Genomic DNA, 22,066 nt, shown 5'->3' on the forward strand with positions numbered 1-22,066 from the left:
TTGCCCTTCTTGGGAACCAGAAAGTAGTGGGAGTAACAACCCCGTCCTACTTCTGGGCCAGGAACGCGCTCGATGGCCCCCTTGGCCAAGAGGGCCGTAACTTCCTCCTGCAGAAGTTGCAAGTGATCCCCCGACATGCGGTGGTACTGCGGTGGCATGGCTGGAGGGGTCGCCTCGAAGGGGAGGGAGTAGCTCCTTTGGACGATTTGCAGCACACACCTGTCTGACGTGATGGTACGCCAGTGGAGCAAGTGATGGCGAACTCTGCCTCCCACTGGCGTGGAATGGGCCGGAAAGCTCGGACTAGGAAGGCTTTGAGGCAGATGCTGCGGGAGAAGATGTGGACCGACCGGCTCTCTGTCTCCCTGCTCCGCCAAGGTGGAGTCCGCGACCGCGTTGAGGTTAGTTCTGCGGCCTGTGGCTGGACGGACGTGCGGGGCGCCCCTTCCTTGTCCACGAAAGGGGCGAAAAGCGGAAGTTTGCGGGCGAGGGGCCGAGAGGCCCAAGGACTTGGCCGTAGCCCTGGAGTCCTTAAGCGCTCCAGCGCACTATCCGCTTTGTCGCCAACAAAGGTGACAGCCATCGAAAGGCATGTCCATGAGGGTGCTCTGGACATCCCCTGAAAAATTCGTGGACCTCAGCCAGGCGTGATGACGAATCGCCACAGTCGTCGCAATTGCTCTACCCAGCGAGTCCGTGGTGTCAAGTCCACATCGAATGGAGTACCGTGCTGCATCCCGCCCCTCAGCATGACCCTGGGCGAGCTGTGTCATGGCCTCCTCCGGACACTGGGGCAGCACGTCCGCCACTGTATCCCACAAGGAGTGGCATAACGGTCTAAAAGGCACGCGATATTAATGGACTGCAACCCCAAACTGAGGGAGGAAAACAGTTTCTTCCCAAACTGCTCCAACCTTTTGGATTCCCGATCCAGAGGAGCAGACGGGAAGGCTGTCTGAGACGTAGAGGCCTGGATAACCAGACTCTCAGGGGTGAGGTGTACCGACAGAAAGCTGGGGTCGCCCGGAGCAGGGCAGTGCCGCCTGGCCACGTTCCGATCCACAGGAGTGACTGTGGAGGGCTTGGACCAAATGCCCATCAGAACATCAGTGAGGGCCTCATTGAACTGCAGTAGAGGCTCCGAAGAGCTTACTGGCGGATGAAGCACCTCAGTGAGGAGGTTAGTCCTCACGGCTGCTGCAGGGAGCTCCAGGTGAAGGGCCTCGACAGCCCTGCGCAGCACCACAGAATAAGTTTCACCCTCCTCTGTAGCCATGGAAGGAGGAGAGAAGAGAGGTGTCGAGACCACTGGCATTCCCCAGCTCGTCTGTCCAGTCCTGACTTAACTGGCACTGCTGTGCCAGAGGGTCCTCAGACCCCTCCCAGTCCTCCCCTTCATCTGTCTCCTGGTATACAGGTAGAAAGGACGGAGCCGGGTGATAGATAAAATGCTCATCCATCGGTGCCGGAGACGGCGCCGGGGGGTGCCACTCCGACGCCGGCCACGGACCGGGGCTGATACTAGGGACGGTGTCATCCGAAGACGGCGCCGGGGGCGGCACCGTAGGGGTCAGCGCCGGCGGAGGGGTCGTAAAGTCAACTGGCATCGACCGGGATCCAGGACTGGATCCCACGGGGACCTGCGGCATCGGGACCGAAGTCGGCACCGGGGCCGAAGCCGCCGACTCACTAGGCCCCCCAGTCGTACCTGCGGGGCCCGGAGGCGCGCCGGCAGGCCTCGACGGCAGAGCGAGACTCCTCATGGCCATGAGGAAGTCCCGAATCTTGCCCGGAGTCGCGTTAGGCCCTGGGACCGGAGGGTATGGGGCCGGACGGGACTCCTGCGGCTCCGGCGCCACCCGGACTCTCGGCCGAGTCGCGCGACCAGCGAGGGGAGTCAGAAGAGCAGTGTCGCTTCTTCGACTTCTTCTTCGACTTCTTCTTCGACTTCTTCTTACTGTGCCTCGACTTACCTGAATGCGAGGACTTCGAACCCGACGAGCGGTGATGACTTCGGTTCCGCGACCGGCCCCTCGACCTCCTCCTCGACCGGGACCGCGAGCGGCGCGGAGCCGACTGCCGGATCTCAAGGTGCTTGCGGGACTGCTCCCGCCTAGCCTTCGAGGTCAAGGCCCGGCAGTCGGGGCACGACTTGTCATCATGGTCGGCCCCAAGGCAGTAGAGACACCGACGGTGGGGGTCCGTAACCGACATCAGTCGGTGACAGGCGTCACACGGCTTGAACCCAGGCATCCCTACCGGCACCAGGAGTCGAGGTCGACTTGAAAAAATAGACCAAAAAAGTCCAAAAAGTTAGTCAAAAAGTGACTAAGGGTATGCTCTTCCCAGATCTGCGCTTACTGACGTCAGTGTGCGAGGGCGGCGTCTAAGTACTTCGACATCATCCCGGCGATCACGATGCCGACGACGGACACGGAGTCGCAGACGACGCCTACCGACACGCAAGGGTACTGCTGACGAAAAATCTTTCTGGGTGCAGCCTGACGCTTGGGGATATTCTAAGGTAAGGAATCTAACTAACGTGTTTCTTTCAGATTATTCTCTCCGCTCTCAGGTGGTGTTCTGGATTACCCTACCGTTAACGATAGTGGGCCGGCTGGCAGTGTATAAAACGGCTCTGTTGCCCAGACTCCTATATCACTTTGTGAATCTCCCCGTTGCCCTTCCGGCATGGATTTTTAGAACGCTTGACACATTAATTACATCATTGCTTTGGGGAACAGGCCGCCACAGACTTGCTCTGGCCAAAACGCAGCTGCCAAGTTTCGTGGGTGGTATGGGGGCCCCTGATTTTAGGGCATATTGTGTCACCGGTCAGCTGCAAAGGCTGGCGTGCTGGTTGGCCAGCCTCAACCTATTCGAAATAGGTTATTCTCCTGCGCGCCTGCAGTTGGGAACACTACAGGCATTGCTATGCCCCGGAGCCGATAGGGTGAGAGATCCATCTTTTCTCCTACATATTGCCTTGCATTATTGGAAACAGGCGTTAAAATATGCTAAAATACCTACTCCTTACGCCCCGAATATTCCACTCTGTGGCCTGCCCACCAGGCGCATAGTATTGTCAACTGCCAGAATTCGGAGCTGGATACAGGCAGGTACGGAGATGGTGGGGAATTTATTTTTGGACGGTAATTTGATGCCCCATGTCGAGTTTGTACAAACTGACGCAGTCTCGGACACCTCATTTCTGGCACATGCGGCTATTACACAGCTTATTCGAAAGTATTGGTTGGTGGACCAGAGAACCCCCTACTTTTCAATTACTGCGGGATATTCACATCATGGGTCATAGGAGCCACTTAGTCAGGTGGTTATACTGCGGATTAAGAAAACATCTGGGCACCCTCCTACTGGCCCTTCGTCAAAAGTGAGACGCGGCCTTAGTTAGGGAACTGAACGAAAGAGAGTGGGCTCTGATACTAGAGCACCCCAAGCGGGTCTCCCGTAATTTCGGACTAAAAACAATACAGCTGTTGATATTACACAGGGCCTACCTCACACCATTGGCAATACAGAAAATGTACCCTACCGCTTCCTCAGACTGTCCCAGGTGTTCTCGTCCAGATGCTGACTTCATTCATATGTTATGGGCTTTCCCCTCCTTGAGGATGTTTTGGTCCAAGGTTACTCAGGGTCTCACCCAGCTTACAGAATGTTCCCCTTGGGACACCATAGAGGCCTGTCTTTTGGGCCTCTTCCCTCTTCCGAAGAAGGCTACTCTGCTGCACCGTTTCGCTGGACTGGCCCTGATGCTTGCTAAGAGACTAATCACACAACATTGGAAATCCCGCAGTGCTCTGTGCGAGGGTAGATGGAATGAAGAGGTACTTAAATGGGCTACTGCTTAAAGGGAGGCACTACAGCATGAGGAATACAGAGGACTGAGGAGAAAGCCGATCTCCTTTGACTGGGCTCATCTGATAGAACAGTTTAGATCTGAGACCGGCGGGGAGGCCGAAGATGGTTTAGATACACCACATGAATCTACATGAAGTGCTTGATTCCTAATTATACCACAAAGCACATATGTGCCTAGCCTATTCCCCTTCCCTTCTCTTCCTCCTCCCCCCCCCCCACTCTTGTCGGGACTCTTGCCCCCCGCTGGAAACAATGTGGTACAGGACAGATTAGTTCATAGCGGCCAAGTTATGGGAATGGTTTTGGGGAGGGGACTAATTTGGGAGGGAATTAGAAGGACGGGACCAAAAGTCTCTTTAAAAATGTAATGTTGACAATAGATTGGATGGAAGTTCGTTTGTAAGTACAAGAATCGTCATTGTCTGTTAGAATATGTATATTTTAGCGAATGATTTCTAGTTGATTATGCCACTGTACTGAAACAATTATCCGTTGTATAAACATGATCAAAAATTAATGTGGAATATAATGCTTGCTTGCAAACCCTGATGCCCAATAAAAAAAATTGTGAAAAAAAAATGAACTCATTACATTAGCATTCAATCATTCAAAGGCATGCTAAATAAAATGATGGCTAAATACTAACCATTTTTATCATTTTAATTTGACTTTCATGTTTATGAAAAGTGTGTGTTTGATGTGTGACTGCACTCACCCCATCGCCCTGTTTTATCCAGTAACTAAGCCACCAGTTGCTGAACGCAATGCTTCCTGTGTTCAATATGAAGACCAGAACATTACCAAGGAATACAATGGCACCTCCAGATGCCATGATATACACTCCAAACACCGACCATGGCACCGAACCACTCCCCTTTTCCTCTGGCTGCATGAGCGGACCTGTAAAAATATAGGGAACAAATTACTAGTTGGGAAATAGCATTTCAGTGTTGATTCAATTTATCTTAGGTTTCGTGACCTCTGGTCATTGGTATATATTATTTATGTACTCTTAATGAAAAGCAAAAACAACTGCATGCACAGCAGCTTATTTACAAAAGTTATTTTGGAGTATGTAACGTAGCACTACATACATCGCTCCTATCTTTTCGCAATTGTCGGACCCTACACTCTACCCAATACGGGTTCAGTAAGGCTGCAGCCTTACTGAACCCGTATTGAGTACCAGGTCGTCCGACAATTGACTGTCGGACCCTACACCCTACACAATACGGGTTCAGTAAGGCTGCAGCCTTACTGAACCCGTATTGAGTACCAGGTCGTCCGACAATTGATTTAGGACCCTGACACACATCCTTGGTGTATCCTATATCTGTGAAGTGAAGCGCTAAAACTGCATCTACCCATACGCTGCCAGATTGAATCTGAGGGTATACGCTAAATCGCTTTAGCCCATATGAACATGGCCAAGTGTCATTCATAGCCCTGCCTTGTCCAGTGATTCCGTAACCTCTATTGTGGATATACAAGAATAATTGATAGTCCCTAGATAAGCTGTCCTGAAGATACCCCATATCAAGAGCGGGTCGAAACGTCGTTGACATTGACAAAGAGAGGGCAAGAAAGATTCATTGTATTACTGGAAGACCCTCGTTGTTGTTTTAATGACCTTCTGTTTCAATTTCACTTAAATTTCACTTCTTAGGTCACAATCACTGCACTGGGACTCACTGTTTCACTTTTTCACTATATTGTGCTTGTAGTAGTATCATAAAAGGTACTGTGATAAGATTTTCCTTCCTTTTTAAATATATGAAATAAAACTATATTTGCTTCGGCTGAAGTAAATAACATTGTTTGGGCTTCTTTAATATTAACCCCTTCGCTGCGGCGCGAATTCCGCGCTGGGGGGGGGGGGGGTGCGGGATGAGCACGGCGCCGCCATGCTCATGACGGATCCACGCCGTCATGAGTCACGGGCGAGCTGTGCTCATGACGGCGTGGTTCCGTCACGACCGCCCACTCTCTATTTCTCCCGCACAGGCGGGGAATCAGTGCCGCGTGGGAGGAGCGGCCGCAGCATGACGGAACCATGCCGTCATGAGCACACGCCGCCCGTGGCTCATGACGGCGTGGTTCCGTCATGAGCACGCAAGGGGTTAATGTATAAATTATTTATGGTAATTGATTTTTGCCATCAGTTGTTTTGATTTAAGACCTCAACATATTTGAAAAATTATTTTCTGATTTAACCAGATGAGAGTATTAGTTTCTCTATATTGACAATGTGGTACATGTAATAAGTTCCTTGTGGACATTGTTTTCTTGCTTTTCGCAAATACCCAGTTCACAAGGACATATGGGTCGCTCTTGTGTTTTGAAATAATATCTGCATAGTTACAGCACGTGAGGTGAAATTGATTGATCAGTGCGGGTAATGACTTCATGTAGATGTTGAAAAGCATGGGCAAGATGATAGAGCCTAGCCGTAGGTGTCAAGGCGCTAAGCAGACAAAGTAGGAAAGAGAAACGCAACAGCAGATTAAAAGGGGAATAACCAAGTTTTCAGGAGTTTCCTGGAAGCAGGAAGGGAGCTTGTATTGGCAACGGCTGGGGGGAGAAAATTCCAAAGCTTGGCAGCGGCCACCGAGAAAGCACGGCCGCCTCATTTGGATCTACAAAGTCTGGGCATGGCCAGTTTAAATTGTGTGGATGATCTCAAAGTCCTCCCTGGGGTATATTGCAGTCCTATAATAGGCTAGGATTTTGTAAACTTGTAGATTTCTACAACGGTACCGGTATCATGGGAGGTATTTGCATCACATTGTGCACTTCAGAGGGGCGATCTCTGGTTAAGTTTTAGACAGAAAGGCATGTGGTTGATGAGCCACGGAATGCACCTGCATACTTTAGAGGGGTGCTTTACGTGAGATAATACAAGAGTCATTCTAGAACCGATGTGGCCCCTGGCACACTGAGTAGATCTGCAGAACCAATGTGGCCCCTGGTACACTAAGTAGATTTACAGAACCAATGTGACACCCAGAACCCTGAGTAGATCTACAGAATCAGTGTAGCACATGGCACACTGAGTAGATCTACAGCACGAATGTGATGCGCTGCACACTGAGTAGGTCTACAGGACCAATTTGACACTCGGCACACTGAGTAGATCCTCCGAACCAATGTGGCCCCTGGCATACTGAGTAGATCTACAGAACCAATGTGGCCCCTGGCACACTAAGTAGATCTACAGAGCCAATGTTGCCCCTGGCACACTGAGTAGATCTACAGAACCAATGTGGCCCCTGGCACACTGAGTAGAACTACAGAACCAATGTGGCCCCTGGCACACTGAATGGATCTACAGAACCAATATCCTAGCACACTGTGGCGATCTACAGAACCAATTTGGTCCCCGGCACACTGAGTGGATCGACTGAACCAATGTCCTAGCACACTGAGTAGATCTACAGAACCAATTTGGCCCCCGGGACACTGAGTAGATCTACAGGACCAACGTCACACCCGGCACACTGAGACTACTAGTATACTTTGATTAATATTCATTTAAAACCTCCCTATGATCAAATCTTAATGTTGCTAGTTTCACAAACATGATTGCAGGTATATATATAACACAGACAATCAATCATATAATTTTGAGGCATAGTTAAGGACTAGGCCAGGAGAAAGGCATTTGCTAATGACAAATTGTATGATAAGTAACATTTTTACATGTTTTGTAGCGTGACCTGTATCCCATATCAGATTGCGAGTTAGGTATCAGTTCCAAAATGGGAGCCATTACCCCATAACAGTTTGTGGCTAGGCTAAGCGAGGTCTGGGTTCAGAGTTGATCCCCATTCAATATTACCCTTGAGTCCTCTTTTATGTGTGCCAAGTCGAAGCATGCACCCCTGTTTAAACATATAAACTGTATGTTTTGGGGATTCTGAGACCATTTCTTTTTTTTTTTTTGCATTTTTTATTTTTATTTTCAGTCTGATGACAAAGGCCTCGAGTGAAAAATCTGTTAACTGCCCCCCCCATTTGTGCCATTCTGTACCTGCTATGCCGCATACACCGAGCAATCCGACTACCTGCCTAGCTCAAAAGCAGGTTCGGACACCATTAAGGTTACAAAATGTAGCCAACAAATTTGGCATAGAGTACAACAGAGGTAATACAGTTCGTTGCACACAGCCATCAGATTTTTTTTTGGGGGGAGGGGCCAGGGAACTGGGAATGGGCAAACTAACTGGCATTTTAAAATCACTTGTGTATTTGTAGGCCACGGATTACACTGAATATTTTAATCCAAATTCAATTATAAATCAGTTTCGTAGTCGATACATTCCATAGTTTATCCTTCTTCCTTACATATTAGAAAGACTTCTTGCCAACATCTTAGAAAGACTTCTTGCCAACATCTTAGAAAGACTTCTTGCCAACATCTTAGTACGGTAGTTTAAGTAATACAAATTTAAACACTGTTCAGCTAAAGTTACCTTCTGCCTCAGGTGCCATTTATCATTTTTAAACTAAAAGCCCAATACTCCCATCTGTCCATGTGAAAAAGTACCGCACCATGACACGCGTGGGGCCGGTCAGCCGAGCGTCGGGCGTGCTGGAGTAGAGCGCTCGATTATAGTCCCCACCCGGGAGTAGCATCTTATCCATTTCAAATGCCGGGTTTAAGGCGGGCCCGTACAGGCCGTGATTAATCGCAGCCAGCTGGGAGGCCCAATAGTACCGTTTGATATCCGGGAGGGCAATCCCTCCGTCATACCATGGGAGCGTCAGCTTCGCCAGGGCGATACGCGGCCTCCCGTCCCAGAACAGGCGGCGCTGCAAACTCTCCACCTCACGGAAGTAGCGCGCTGGGACGAGGTCCATAGTATTCTGCAAAGCGTACAGGAAACGCGGCAGAGACATCATCTTAAACAATGCCGCCCGGCCGAGCGGCGAAAGCGGCTAGCGCCGCCAGCGCGTGACATCTTCCTTCAGGCGCTGGAGGGGGGGAAGCAAGTTCCGATCATACCGGGCCTCCGGGTCCAGAGCAATGAAGACACCCAGGTACCGAAATCCCTGCGGGGCGATCTGGATCGGACAGCCCCGCGGGAGAATAGGAGCCTCCCCAGAGAGAACATACACGCACGATTTAGCCCAGTTGATGACAAGGCCGGAGTTACGTCCAAATGAATGCAAAACATCAACCAGTACTATCAGTGATTTACGTGGGGAAGCTAGGTACAAGAGGATGTCATCAGCGTATAGGGATACGCGGTCCTCATACTCGGGGGTCCAACGGAGACCACGGATGGAAGGTTCCCACCGCAGCCACTCCGCCAGGGGCTCCAAGGCAAGCGCAAAAAGGAGCGGCGATAAGGGGCAGCCCTGCCGCGTGCCCCGGCCCAGCTCGAACGGAGCCGATACTCTACCGTTCACCACCACCTGCGCCAATGGGCCCGAATACAGCAATTTGACCCAACTGATGAACCCTGCGCCAAAGCCAAACTTCGCAAGCATCGCCCAGATGTATGGCCATTCAAGCGTGTCAAACGCCATGGTGGCGTCCAAGGACGCCAAAATGGCCAGCTCCCGTATGTACTGAACACGTGCGAGCACCCCATGCAAACGCCGCAAGTTAAGGGCCGTGTTACGATGGGGAATAAAGCCGGACTGATCCTGGTGAACCAGGTCGCCCACCACGCCGACCAGCCGATTGGCCAGGACCTTGGCGAGAATTTTGGGCTCCGCGTTCAGTAGCGAAATGGGCCGATAGGATGTAACCCGGTCCCGAGGTCTCCCCTCCTTGTGGATAACCACGATTGTAGCCAGACGCTGGTCCAGCGGGAGGGAGCCCACCGAGTGAGCCTCCAGGAACATCGATCGGAGATGTGGTGCCAGCGTATCCGGTCGCAACTTGTACAACTCGATGGGGAGACCATTAGGACCCATGGCCTTGCCGGAAGCGACCGAACGTATGGCGAGGGCAATTTCGTCGGAGGTTGGAGCGGCGTCCAACGACACTCTGTCCTCCTCCGAAAGGGAAGGCAGCGCGATATCCCTGAGCAGGGCACGGGAATCCTCTTCAGAGCGGGAAGACACCGGGGAATACACCCCACGGAAATAATCCGCGAAGCAGGAGACAATTTCTTCCGGCTCAGTAACACACACACCGTCCGTTTTCTCAATCAGCGGGACTACACGACTCGCTCTCTCCTTTTTGTCCAACCACGCAATCAATTTACCAGCCTTATCACCCACATCATACAGTCTCCCCTGTTGCTCTCTACTGAGGCCCCTTGCCGCCTCCGTGACGAGGGCCCTATAGGCCGCTTGCTTGAGTTGGAGAACATGTAATACGGCATCCGTCACCCCACATTCTAGGTTACCCTTCAACTCGGCTATCTCAGCTTCCACCCGGGTCACCTCCTCCCGCTCGCGCCTCCGGGTGTGGGAAATAAGGGACAGGGCCTCTCCTCGTAGTACTGTCTTGAATGCCTCCCACAGTGAGACAGCCGAAGGCACGGACCCCACATTCTCGTCAAAATAACGCTGGAGGGATTTAATCAATTCAGCGCGAATGGTGGGGTCGCGCAGGTACCAGGGATTGATCGGGACCACCCTACCCTCACCCCTCGGAAAAAGATCCAGGTGTAACAGGAGCGGGGAATGGTCCGAGATACCCCGTGCCAAATGGCGCACCTCTCCCACCCTCCCAACATAGGCCGCCGGGACCAGGACATAATCTAGTCGTGAGAGACTACCATGGGCCCCCGAATGGAAGGTATACTGTAGCTGCGTGGGATGTTTTAAACACCAGCAATCCACCAATCCCAAAGTGTCCAATAGGCCAGATAGCCACGCTTGGGCCCGGGGTAGGTCCCTAGGGGGGTGACGATCCACAGTCCCGGAAACCACCGCATTGAAATCCCCCCCCCACCACCAGAATCCCCCCCGGAAGGCCAAGGAGGAGGCGCCCCAGGTCCGCAAAGGTAGTCGACTGCAGCCCCGGCGGGACGTATACTGACACAAAAACGACCACTTTGCCCTCCATCCTTCCCACCAAGACCGTGTAACGTCCCCTGTCGTCATGGAGCACCTCATCAATCTCCAACGGGAGCGAGTTCTTAACCATGATGCCCACACCCCTTGAGCCAGACGTGAAGCCCGAATGGGCCACTAGGCGATAGCCACGCCGATTCATGGCGCAGAAGGAGTTGCCAATGAGGTGTGTCTCCTGCAGAAAAACTACATCGGGCGAGATTCGCTTCAAGAATTGCAGGACCACACCACGTTTAATCCTGTCCCCCAGTCCATTCACGTTCCAGGACAACAGAGTTAGTTCCCTACCCCCATCATAGACAGAAGCCACCATTTGTCCCCCCGAGAGCACTATAGAGCTAACACAATGATACTTTTGCCTTGTGGTAAAAACGAAAAACACCCCCCCATCCCTGCCCACCCGCCCCAACAAAACTCCCCCCTCCCTGCACCCCTGCATGAGCCCGAACAGCCCCCCCAACGTGCAGTGTGCCTGTCGCCCCATATATATAGTAAAAACTAGCTAAACCCCCTAGAGGAGGAAGGAGAACCCCCAGTAGACCCCACACAACCTCCATAGGAGGGGAAATTATACAGACAGGCGTTTACTCGAGAGTGGCATCATTTTTGTCCAGAGTGAAGCCCAATATTACCCCCTCAGTCCCGATCCAGTGTGCCGTCTCCCCCCGCCGCCCCCCCCTCGATCACGATCCCCAGACAGAGTGTCCAGCCAGTCTCCGGCCGCTTCGGGACGATCAAAAAAGTGCGTGCGACCCTCTACCTCCACTCGCAGCTTGGCTGGGAAGAGCATAGCGTATTTAAGGTTCAGGTCCCGAAGACGGCGCTTGACGCCTAGGAAGCTCAGTCTCTGCTTCTGGACCGCTGGGGTGAAATCAGGGTAAAAGTTCACCTCCATATTGTCAAGCTTAACCGGCCCATGCAGTCTGGAGGCTTGCAGGATAGCGTCTCTGTCCCGAAAGTTGAAAATCCGGGCAATGAGAGGTCGCGGAGGGGCTCCGACCTTCGGCCTTCCCCCGGGAACCCTGTGGGCCCGCTCCACCGCGAAGAATTTACTCAGCCCCCGTGGCTGGAGATGGGTAGCGATCAGGTCCTCCACAAATAGGTCCGCCGACGCTTCCTCCCGTCCCTCGGGCACCCCGATGATGCGGATGTTGTTCCTCCGGGCCCGACTCTCGGAGTCCTCCAGGCGCCGATCCATAAGCGCGCTCGCCTGACTAAGCCGGCGCACCTCTGTTTGTAGTGCCGCCACCTCAGTAGTAAGGCCTGATGCGGTGTGGGCCAAAGAATCAACTCGGTCGTTGGTCTTGGAAAGATCGGCCCTCACCAGGCCAACATCCACGAGGACCGAGTCGATCTTCTGTGCCAGTGTGTCGAACCGCTGGCCCACCGAGGCCTTCATCTCGGCAATGGCGCCCATGACATCCCGCAGAGTCAGATCCGTGGGCAGGTCCGGGGCATCAGGAGGGCCCTCAGGGGATTTGTGCGGTCCGCCGGGAGATCCCTTCTGGAGGGTAAGCGGTCCATACTGTTGGCCTGATGGGTGGTGCCACGCCGGGTCGACTTGGTCTTTGCCCGGTCTCCATCTTGTTTCGTGGCCATGGCCACCAGTCCCCCGGTCGCACCAGCCACGTCGTGAAGGGCAGGCAATCAGGGCCACAAGCTCCGGGGGGGGCCACCCCAGATCGGCGGGGTGGGTCACAGCCGGCGGGCAGGCCGAGTCTCCCAGCGAGACCACACCAACACAAAGAGCCCCGCGACCCAACCCTGCAGAGACGGCAAGGGGGTGCGAAAGCGAAAGTGCGGGGTACGCGACTCGCCAGGCCCGGCCCGCCGCTGTTGTTCACTTTGTCACTGGGTCACCCCTCAGCGCAAATCCGGGGTCTGGCGAGGAGAAGGCCGCAGACTTCAATCGGTGCTCACTCTGGTGTCCGAGGTCCGATTTGACAACGGGAAACGGGTGCCACCTCAGCTCAGGCTCACCAACACAGTCGCCTCATCCGAGACAGGATAAATTCAGGATAGTCGTAGGAGGTTGCGGAGGTCCTCGGGAGCCTCGCACCTACGCGGCCATCTTGGTTGCGCGCTAGGCTCCTCCTCTGAGACCATTTCAATGATCGTCCAATGTAACAAATCTTGTGTGTGCTTCCTTTGCTAGTCGTGCATTAAACATTTCATGGTTAACCTTCCTATTTTGATATTATTACAACACTTTCAGTCTTATTTTTGTAGCGCGTCATCCTAATGAATCGTAGATTAAAGGGACATGCGATTGTATAGATTACAGAATCGCTATTACAATTTGTATGGATTCTTTGTTGCTAAGACTACTTTAGTCCTAAGTCTAATTCATATGTTATAAATTTACAAATTCTGCAAAGACTGCAAGGGAAGGGTCCCATCACCGGTGGTAGGGACCATAAGGTTTCCTGCGTTGTCATTTTTTGTTCCTAGGTGGTCTTGTATGATTAAGCAGATCTTGTAAATTCCTAGCTCTCTTGTACGAGTATAGGGATTTCTGTAGTTTTGTGCCTCCTGCGTTGAAAATATTCCAGTGTTTGTCATTACTTTCTTGAGTCTATTGCACACAGGTGAGAAGATTGTACCAAAAAATGTCATGTCATTTGACATTATTCACAATGTCATACCTCAAGGCATTTGTCCCTTGCTGTAGAGCTATGTAATATACAAGAGGTATTATCTGCTGGGCAGAGGCACGTGATACTATTATCATTGTATTATCCCTCAGTGTAGAGACATGTGACAAGATACAAGAGGCACTATCTGCTGGGTAGAGGCACGTGACACCATTATGATTGTACTATCCCTCAGTGTAGAGATGTGTGACAAGATACAAGAGGCACCATCTGCTGGCCAGAGGTATGCGACACCACTATCATTGCATTATCCCTCAGTGCAGAGGTGTGTGACAAGACAGAGGAGGCACCATCCGCCGGGTAGAGGAATGTGACACCATTATCACCGTATTATCCCTCTGTGCAGAGACGCGTGACAAGACACAAGATATACCATCCGTTGAGTAGAGGTATGCAACACTATCATCACTGCACTCTCCCTCAGTGCACAGACGCGTGACAAGACACAAGAGGCACCATCTGCCATGCAGAGGCACCTGATAAAACCCCCGATGCACCATATCTTGGTACAGAGCTATGAGACAAGATACAAGTGGGATTTCTAATGTCCACCACCACTTTAGGTAGGTGCCGACTGTTCGCCCCCACTACTCTGAGAGAGTCAGTTGTCTAAAGTGGGAAACTTGTTTATCCAGTTGGAGTGCACCACTATTGTTGCCCTGGGGCACCAGGTGTAAAAAGAGAACTCATGCAGGATATCAGTGACTACCATAGTACCCCAGGAAAATACCTTGCAGCGTCTTATCACAGAGTGTATCACCAAGGAACTTTGCATCCACGTATGCAGGAGAACAGTAGAACTGTGACTGCAAAAAACATTCACCTCCTAAAACTATGCTATGCTGGTGTCCTGGTCAAACCATTGGAAACAAGGTAAGCCTCTTTTGTCACAATTTTGCCTAACCAGATCACCTATTTCAGCACAACACAAAGATGTCACACAGCCAACAATGCCAGTTCTAGTATATTCCTGATCAATAGGCAGATTGCACTACTGACCCTAGGAGATGCATCAGAAAATTCTAAAATCCATCCAGCAGACCTCTCTGACACCAAAATTACACTTCTACAACACAATACTCATCACAGGATCAATATCATTACAGGATAACTGAGACTCTGATCTGTGATTGAAACCTCGGAATAACTTGTTGAGGCACCCTTAGAAAACGTACAACACTACCCGACTATACTAGACCTTATTAACACTGCACAGAGCAATATCACATAGCTCTACCCCAGTAGATAATACCTCTAGTATCATATTACACAGCTCTACACAGCCCTACATCAAGTGATAATACCACGAAAATCCTATAACACAGCTCTGCATCAGCAGAGAGAGGATATGGCCAAACGGCTAGAGCGGTCGACCTTGAAGCTGAGGAACCGGGTTTGAGTTTCGCCACGGACGCTCAACATCCTGTGGTTCTGGGCAAATCACTTAATCTCCCCGTGCCTAACAAAATTAATGTGTCCATCTGTAATGTAACTGGTGCTCATGTAAACCGCTCTGATACCTTCAGGCCGAGTTTGTGCTATATCTTATATAGCTCTCCATCAGCAAATTAAAAGGCTGGTATCTTATCATATAGCTCTACACCAAGGGATAATACCACAAGAATCTTATCATATAGCTTTGCATCAGCAGATAATAAGGCTGGTATCTTATCATGTAGCTTTACAACAAGGGATAATAAAAGGAGAATCTTATCATCTAGCTTTGCATCAGCAGATAATAAGGCTGGTATCTTATCATATAGCTCCACACCAAAGGATAATACCATGAAAATGTTATCCTATAGCTCTGCATCGGCAGATAATAAAGCTGGTATCTTATCATATAGCCCTACACCAAGGGATATTACCAGGAGAATTTTTTTTTATAGCTCTGCATCGGCAGATAATAAGGCTGGTATTTTATCATATAGCTCTACACCAAGGGATAATACCAGGAGAATCTTATCCTATAGCTCTGCATCGGCAGATAATAAGGCTGGTATTTTATCATATAGCTCTACACCAAGGGATAATACCAGGAGAATCTTATCCTATAGCTCTGCATCGGCAGATAATAAGGCTGGTAGTTTATCATATAGCTCTACACCAAGGGATAATACTAGGAGAATTGTATCCTATAGCTCTGCATCAGCAGATAATAAGGCTGGTATCTTATCATATAGCTCTACACCAAGAGATAATGCCAGGAGAATCTTATCTTATAACACATCTCTGTATCAGAAGATAATAAGGATGGTATCTTATGATATAGCTCTACACCAAGGGATAATACCAGGAGAATCTTTATCCTATAGCTCTGCATCGGCAGATAATAAGGCTGATATCTTATTATATAGCTCTACACCCAGGGATAATGCCAGGAGAGTCTTATCCTATAGCTCTGCATCGGCAGATAAAAAGGCTGGTATCTTATCATATAGCTCTACACCAAGGGCTAATACCAGGAGAATCTTACCCTGTAGCTCTGCATTGGTAGATAATAAGGATGGTATCTTATCATATAGCTCTACACCAAGGGATAATACCAGGAGAATTGTATCCTATAGCTCTGCATCGGCAGATAATAAGGCTGGTATATTATCATATAGCTCTACACTAAGGTATAATACCAGGAGAATCGTATCCTATAGCGCTGCATCAGCAGATAATAAGGCTTGTATCTTATCATATAGCTCTACGCCAAGGGATAATATCACGAGCATCCTATGACACATCTCTGCATCAGCAGATAAGGATGGTATCTTATGATATAGCTCTACACCAAGGGATAATACCAGGAGAATCTTATCCTATAGCTCTGCCTCACCAGATAACAAGGCTGGTAGCTTATCATATAGCTCTACACCAAGGGATAGTACCATGAGCATCCCATAACACATCTCAACATCAGCAGACAATAAGGATGGCATCCTATCATACAGCTCAACACCAAGGGATAATACCACCAGGGGCCGTATTACATGCAGTATCCCGGGAGTTGAACAGGCATGTGCACCTCTTTGCTGGGCCACTGTAGTATTAAAGAAGGGGCCACAAAAGCTTTCATGACCCCCTACTGTATTACATATAGTGCCAGCGCTATATTAAGGGGGACTCCTCTCGTTCGCATGGGAGCGTGGCACCATTCTAATGAGGGAAACACTTGGCCATTGCTCCCGCACTATAATATGGATGCGAGAAAGAGGCAAAGAGGCCATCAGGACGCACATGGATATTTTGTACAGAAAGAACAAAATATTGCACGTTATGCTGCATTTTGAAGGGCTAAACCCATGATAAGGTATACATTTAGTATTTGTAAAATACCGCAAACCAGTGTCTCAGGTGTGAAAATGATCACCAGTCACTCTGTGGCACTCATAACTTGAGACTGTTAGGATGACAGTTGTTGCAATGAACAAAGATGAAAGAGTCTTCCTTTGAGCGTCCAATATATCGGGAAGTCATCCAAACGTGTCAGTAAAAAGATTCAGGATTCCAAGACTGTGAAGATGTTTTGGGCATTAATGTAAGTGTGATGGCACATAACCAGGATAATGAATAGAGGGGAAAATACTCTGTGACCATTTGCATCTGCAAAGGAAAAATGTTTGCAACAAAAAGGAACATGTATGTGCATAATTTTATGATTCTCTGTGAGAAACTAGCACTGCCTTCAGAGCCAACTTCAGAGCTCTCATCCGTGGTCTATTATAAACGAACAAGTTACTTACCTTCGGTAACTATATATCTGCAAGAGACATAGATTAGTTATGGATTCCTCACCTTAGAATTACCCCCAGGCGTCAGACTGGACCTGGAGAATTTTTTCTAAGCAGTACCTCTGCACGTCGATAGGTGACGTCGGTCGACTCAGCGTTCGGCGTTGGCGTCGTGGTCGCCGCAGTATCTACTTAGACGCCGCCCTCGCGCGCTGACGTCAGTTCTTTACACGACATTCCATGCCAGAAGCGCAGCGCCATGCAAGACACTGACCACTGGTGCATGAAAACTAGGGCCCTGAACGGGTGTCCCTTGCCCTAGAAGTCAGTTCGCAGAACGGGGAGGATGGTTGGGGTGGTAAGGAATCCATAACTAATCTATGTCTCTTACAGACATATCTTTACTGAAGGTAAGTAACTTGTTCATCTGAAAAAGACAATTAGTTATGGATTCCTCACCTTAGAATAAATACCCCAGCAATACCAACCCTGGTGGTGGGTCTGCGAACCAAGTTCACACCAGAAAGTCCCAGAAAACCGACCGACCAAAGAAGCCGTCCCTCCGCACTTGGCTGTCCAGGCAGTAGTGTTTGGTAAACGTGTGCAGTGAAGCCCACGTAGCTGCCTGGCAGATGTTAAAAAGGGGGACTCCACGACCCAAAGCATTAGTGGCCGCCATCGCCCTGGTGGAATGGGCACCCAACCCAACTGGAGGTTCCTTTTTCGCTAAGGGATAGCAGATTTTGATGCAAATAACGACCCATCGGGAGATGGTTTGTTTTTGCACGGCCCGACCTTTCTTGGCACCCACATAACCGACAAAGAGCTGGTCATCCACCCAGAATTGTTTTGTGCGATCCAAACAGAACAAAAGCGCACATTTTGGATCCAGATGGTGGAGCCTCTCTTCCTCTTTAGAAGGATGCAGAGGTGGAAAGAAGGTGGGCAAAGTGGTGGTCTGTCCTATATGGAAAGATGTAACCACTTTGGGAAGGAAAGAAGGCCTAGTGCGGAGGACAACCTTGTCCTGATGAACAGCGAGAAAGGAGGCTTAGAAGAAAGGGCCTGTAGCTCACACACCCAGAGAGCAGAGGTGAGGGCAACAAGAAAGGCAGTTTTAAGGGTCAAGAGTCAGAGAGGACAGTTATGTAGCAGCTTGAAAGGAGCACACAACAGTTAAGTAAGAACCAGGTTCAAGTCCCACTGGGGCATCATGAAAGGAGTTGGAGGAAACAAATGAGCAATGCCCTTAAGGAAGCGATATTCAATAGGGGACTTGAAAAGAGAAGGGTGGTCAGGCAGCCGAAGGAAGGCCGAAATGGCAGAAAGATAGCCTTTGAGAGTGCCCAGAGCAGAGCCCTGCTGGGCCAAAGAAAGAATGAAGAGGAGAACCTCCGAAAGGGAGGCAGAAAGGGGATCCACCTGCCTTTGCTGTGCAACATGCCACAAACTAGTTCCATCTACAGGCCTATACCGATTTGGTGGAGGGCCGCCTGGCCGGCAAGATAACATTACAGACTTTGGGAGGAAGGTCGAAAGCTGTCAACTGTCGCCACTCAATCTCCACGCAAGGAGTTGGAGGCTGGACAGGTTTGGGTGGAGGACCGTCCCCTGCTGCTGCGACAAAAGATCCTCCCGAAGAGGCAGTCTGATCGGAGGATCGATGGCCATGTGTAATAGCTCGGGATACCAGACTCTTCGTGCCCAATCCGGACCCACAAGAAGGACTTGGGCCCGGTCACGCTTGATCTTCTTCAGCACTCTGGGCAGAAGTGGTATAGGCGGAAAGGCGTATAGACGACCACAACTCCACTCGCCACGAAAAGCGTCGCCCAGCGAGTGCCGCCTTAGAAATTCCAACACGCAGAACTGCTGATATTACGCATTCTCTTCTGTGGCGAATAGATCTAAGCAAGGCTCTCCCCACTTCCGAAAGAGATCTTGCACCACCTCCGAGTAAAGACGCCATTCCTGATCCATCATTCACCTGTGGCTGATTTTGTCTGCTCTAGTGTTCAGAGAACCTGCCAGGTATTGAACCACCAGGGATATGCCCTGATGTACCAGCCATGTCCAACGGCGGAGAGCCTCTTGACATAGGGTCCATGACCCCACCCCGTCCTGTTTGTTGCAGTACTACATGGCGGTGGTGTTGTCCGTGAACACCTGCACTACTCTTCCCCAGACAGAGGGAAGGAATGCCTTTAGTGCAAGACAAATTGCCCGAAGCTCCAGAAGGTTGATGTGGAGCCCGTACTTCGCCAGAGACCTCTCATCTCCGCCTCTACCATGTGGCCGCCCCACTCCAGCAGTGATGCATCAGTCACCACTGTTAACTCTGGTTGGGGAAGGGAGAGTTGACCCAATCCTGGTTGTTTAGCCACGACTGCAATTGGTGGGCAGTGCCCTCCGAGATCTGGACGCAATCGGAAAGATTCCTCTGATGCTGTGCCCACTGGAACCACAGGTCCCACTGCAGAGCCCGCATATGCCACCTGGCATAGTCCCTTAGCAGAATGCAGGAGGCCATGAGGCCTAGTGGCCTCAGGGTCATTCTGACCGAAACCTGGCATAGAAGCTGAAAGATCTGAATCATAGCCCGAATATCCCAGACTCACTGCTCGGGAGGATAAGCCCAAAGCTGCACTGTTTCCAGAACCGCTCCAATGAAAAGGAGCTTCTGAGACGGAATCAGGTGTGACTTCGGCACATTGATGGTGAACTTCAGCGAATGCAGGAGGTTTGCCGTAGTCTGGAGGTGGGAGACGACAGCCTGGGGCGAGCCCACCTTCAACAGCCAGTCGTCGAGATAGGGAAAGACTGGAAACCCTGATCTGCGCAACCACCGCCATCACTTTCGTGAACACCCAAAGGGCACTGGTAAGGCCAAAGGGGAGCACGATAAACTGAAAGTGCTCGTGGCCGACCGTGAAACGCAGGTAACGCCGATGGGCCAGCAGGACAGGGATGTGAAAATAAGCATCCTGCAAGTCCAATGCCGCCATCCAGTCTCCAGGGTCGAGAGCAGACAGAACCTGAGCCAGTGTCAATATCTTGAACTTCTCCGTCTGGAGGAAGCAGTTGACATTCCTGAGATCCAAGATAGGACGCAGGCCCTTGTCCTTCTTGGGCACCAGAAAGTAGTGGGAATAACAACCACGACCCACTTCTGGGATAGGAACACGCTCAATGGCTCCCTTGGCCAAGAGAGACGTAACTTCCTGTTGGAGACGGGCCAGGTGATCCTCCGAAATGCGATGGAATTTTGGTGGTATGGAAGGAGGGGAAGTCTCGAAGGGGTGGGAGTAGCCCCTTCGGACTATCTCCAAAACCCACCTAACTGACGGTGTGTTGAGCCAGTGGTGGAGAAGATGGCCAATCGTGACGCCCACTGGCAACTGATGGGCCTGAATGGTCGGACTAGGAGGGTTTGGAGGCTGCTGCAGAGGGGGCGCTGGTGGACTGGCCTGCCAGCTGGCCCCCGACCCACAGTGGTGGGATCCACGTCCCCAGCCGCACAAAGGCTGGACAGCTTGCGCAGTCCTGTGGCCCTGGGCGGGACGTGGCGGGGCACACCTACCGTAGCCATGAAAGGGGCGAAAAGCAGACTGCGCTGGGCGGGAGGTGGATGCAAGGCCTAAGAATCTGGCCGTAGCCCTAGAATCCTTAAATCGCTTGAGCGTGTTGTCTGCCTTGTCGCTGAACAGGCGACAGCCATCAAAGGGCATGTCCAAAAGCGTTGCTTGGACATCCCCCGAAAAGCCAGTGGACCTCAACCAGACGTAGCGTCTCAGTGCTACTGACATGGAAATCGTCCTGCCCAGTGAGTCAGCGGTGTCCAGCCCACACCGGATGGTGAACTTCGCTGCGTCTCTCTATTCAGCAACAGCACAGGAGAGCACGGCCCGGGCCTCCTCCGGGCACTGTGGCAACACCTGCGCAACCGTGTCCCACACCGAGTGTGAGTAACAGCCCAATGCACATGAGCTGTTCACCGACCGCAGTCCCAAGCTGGAGTAAGAAATCATCTTCTTCCCAAGGTGGTCCAGCTTCTTGGATACCCTATCAGGTGGTGCATTAGGGAATGCGCCTTTGGACGTTGAGGCCTGGACTACCAAGATCTCAGGAGTAGGATGATAAGAGAGGAAAATGGAGTCGTCCGGGGCAGGGCGGTGGTGTTGGGCAATCATCCTGTCCACAGGAGCTACTGTGTTGGGCTTGGACCAAGTGCCCAAAAGGATGTCCCTGAGAGCCTCATTGAATGGCAGTAGGGGTTCCGAAGAAGCCGCTGACGGCTGAAGCACCTCGGTCAGGACGTTAGTCCTGACCGCCACCGTAGGAAGCTTGAGGTTTAAGGCCTCGGCTGCCCTACGCAACACCACTGTGTAAGATGCACCCTCCTCCGTTGCCACGGTAGGGGGAGAAAGCATGCCGAGGTCTGGGGAGTTGTCCAGATCACTGGCGTAACTCCTTTCTACAGTCCGGTTCCTCTAACTGGTCTGCAAGAGGGTCCACAGACCCCTCCCAGTCTGCCTCACCCTCTCCTGGTGCCACTGAGGGCGGTAGGAAACATCAGGGGAGAACAGGGGTACAAAAGTACCGGTCGGCGGACGTCGGTGACGTCGGTCCGGCTCTGTGTCCTAGTCGAAGGGCAGGCTGGGTCTGAAGCCGGCTGGGAACACAACCGGTGTTGGAGGCGACGGGGGTTTCGTTACTGGATTTGGCGCAGGAGGAGGTGTCACAAGGTCGACCGGTGCCAATCCGGATCCAGGC

General features: G+C 51.1%; 1 protein-coding gene across 3 annotated transcripts in view; it reads right to left on the bottom strand.

The window, feature by feature from the left end:
* The window catches only part of LOC146805541 (ATP-binding cassette sub-family C member 5-like), a 1,766,780-nt gene that overhangs the window by 479,887 nt on the left and 1,264,827 nt on the right, over positions 1-22,066 (bottom strand). For all 3 annotated transcript variants that reach the window (XM_085622799.1, XM_085622798.1, XM_085622800.1), the window contains one exon: positions 4,598-4,782. In XM_085622799.1, coding sequence (XP_085478925.1) covers positions 4,598-4,782 — 185 coding nt within the window. The remainder of the gene's footprint in view (positions 1-4,597; positions 4,783-22,066) is intronic.

This window comes from Triturus cristatus, chromosome 8 (genome assembly GCF_964204655.1).
Source record: "Triturus cristatus chromosome 8, aTriCri1.1, whole genome shotgun sequence".
NCBI classification, from domain to species: Eukaryota; Metazoa; Chordata; class Amphibia; order Caudata; family Salamandridae; genus Triturus; species Triturus cristatus.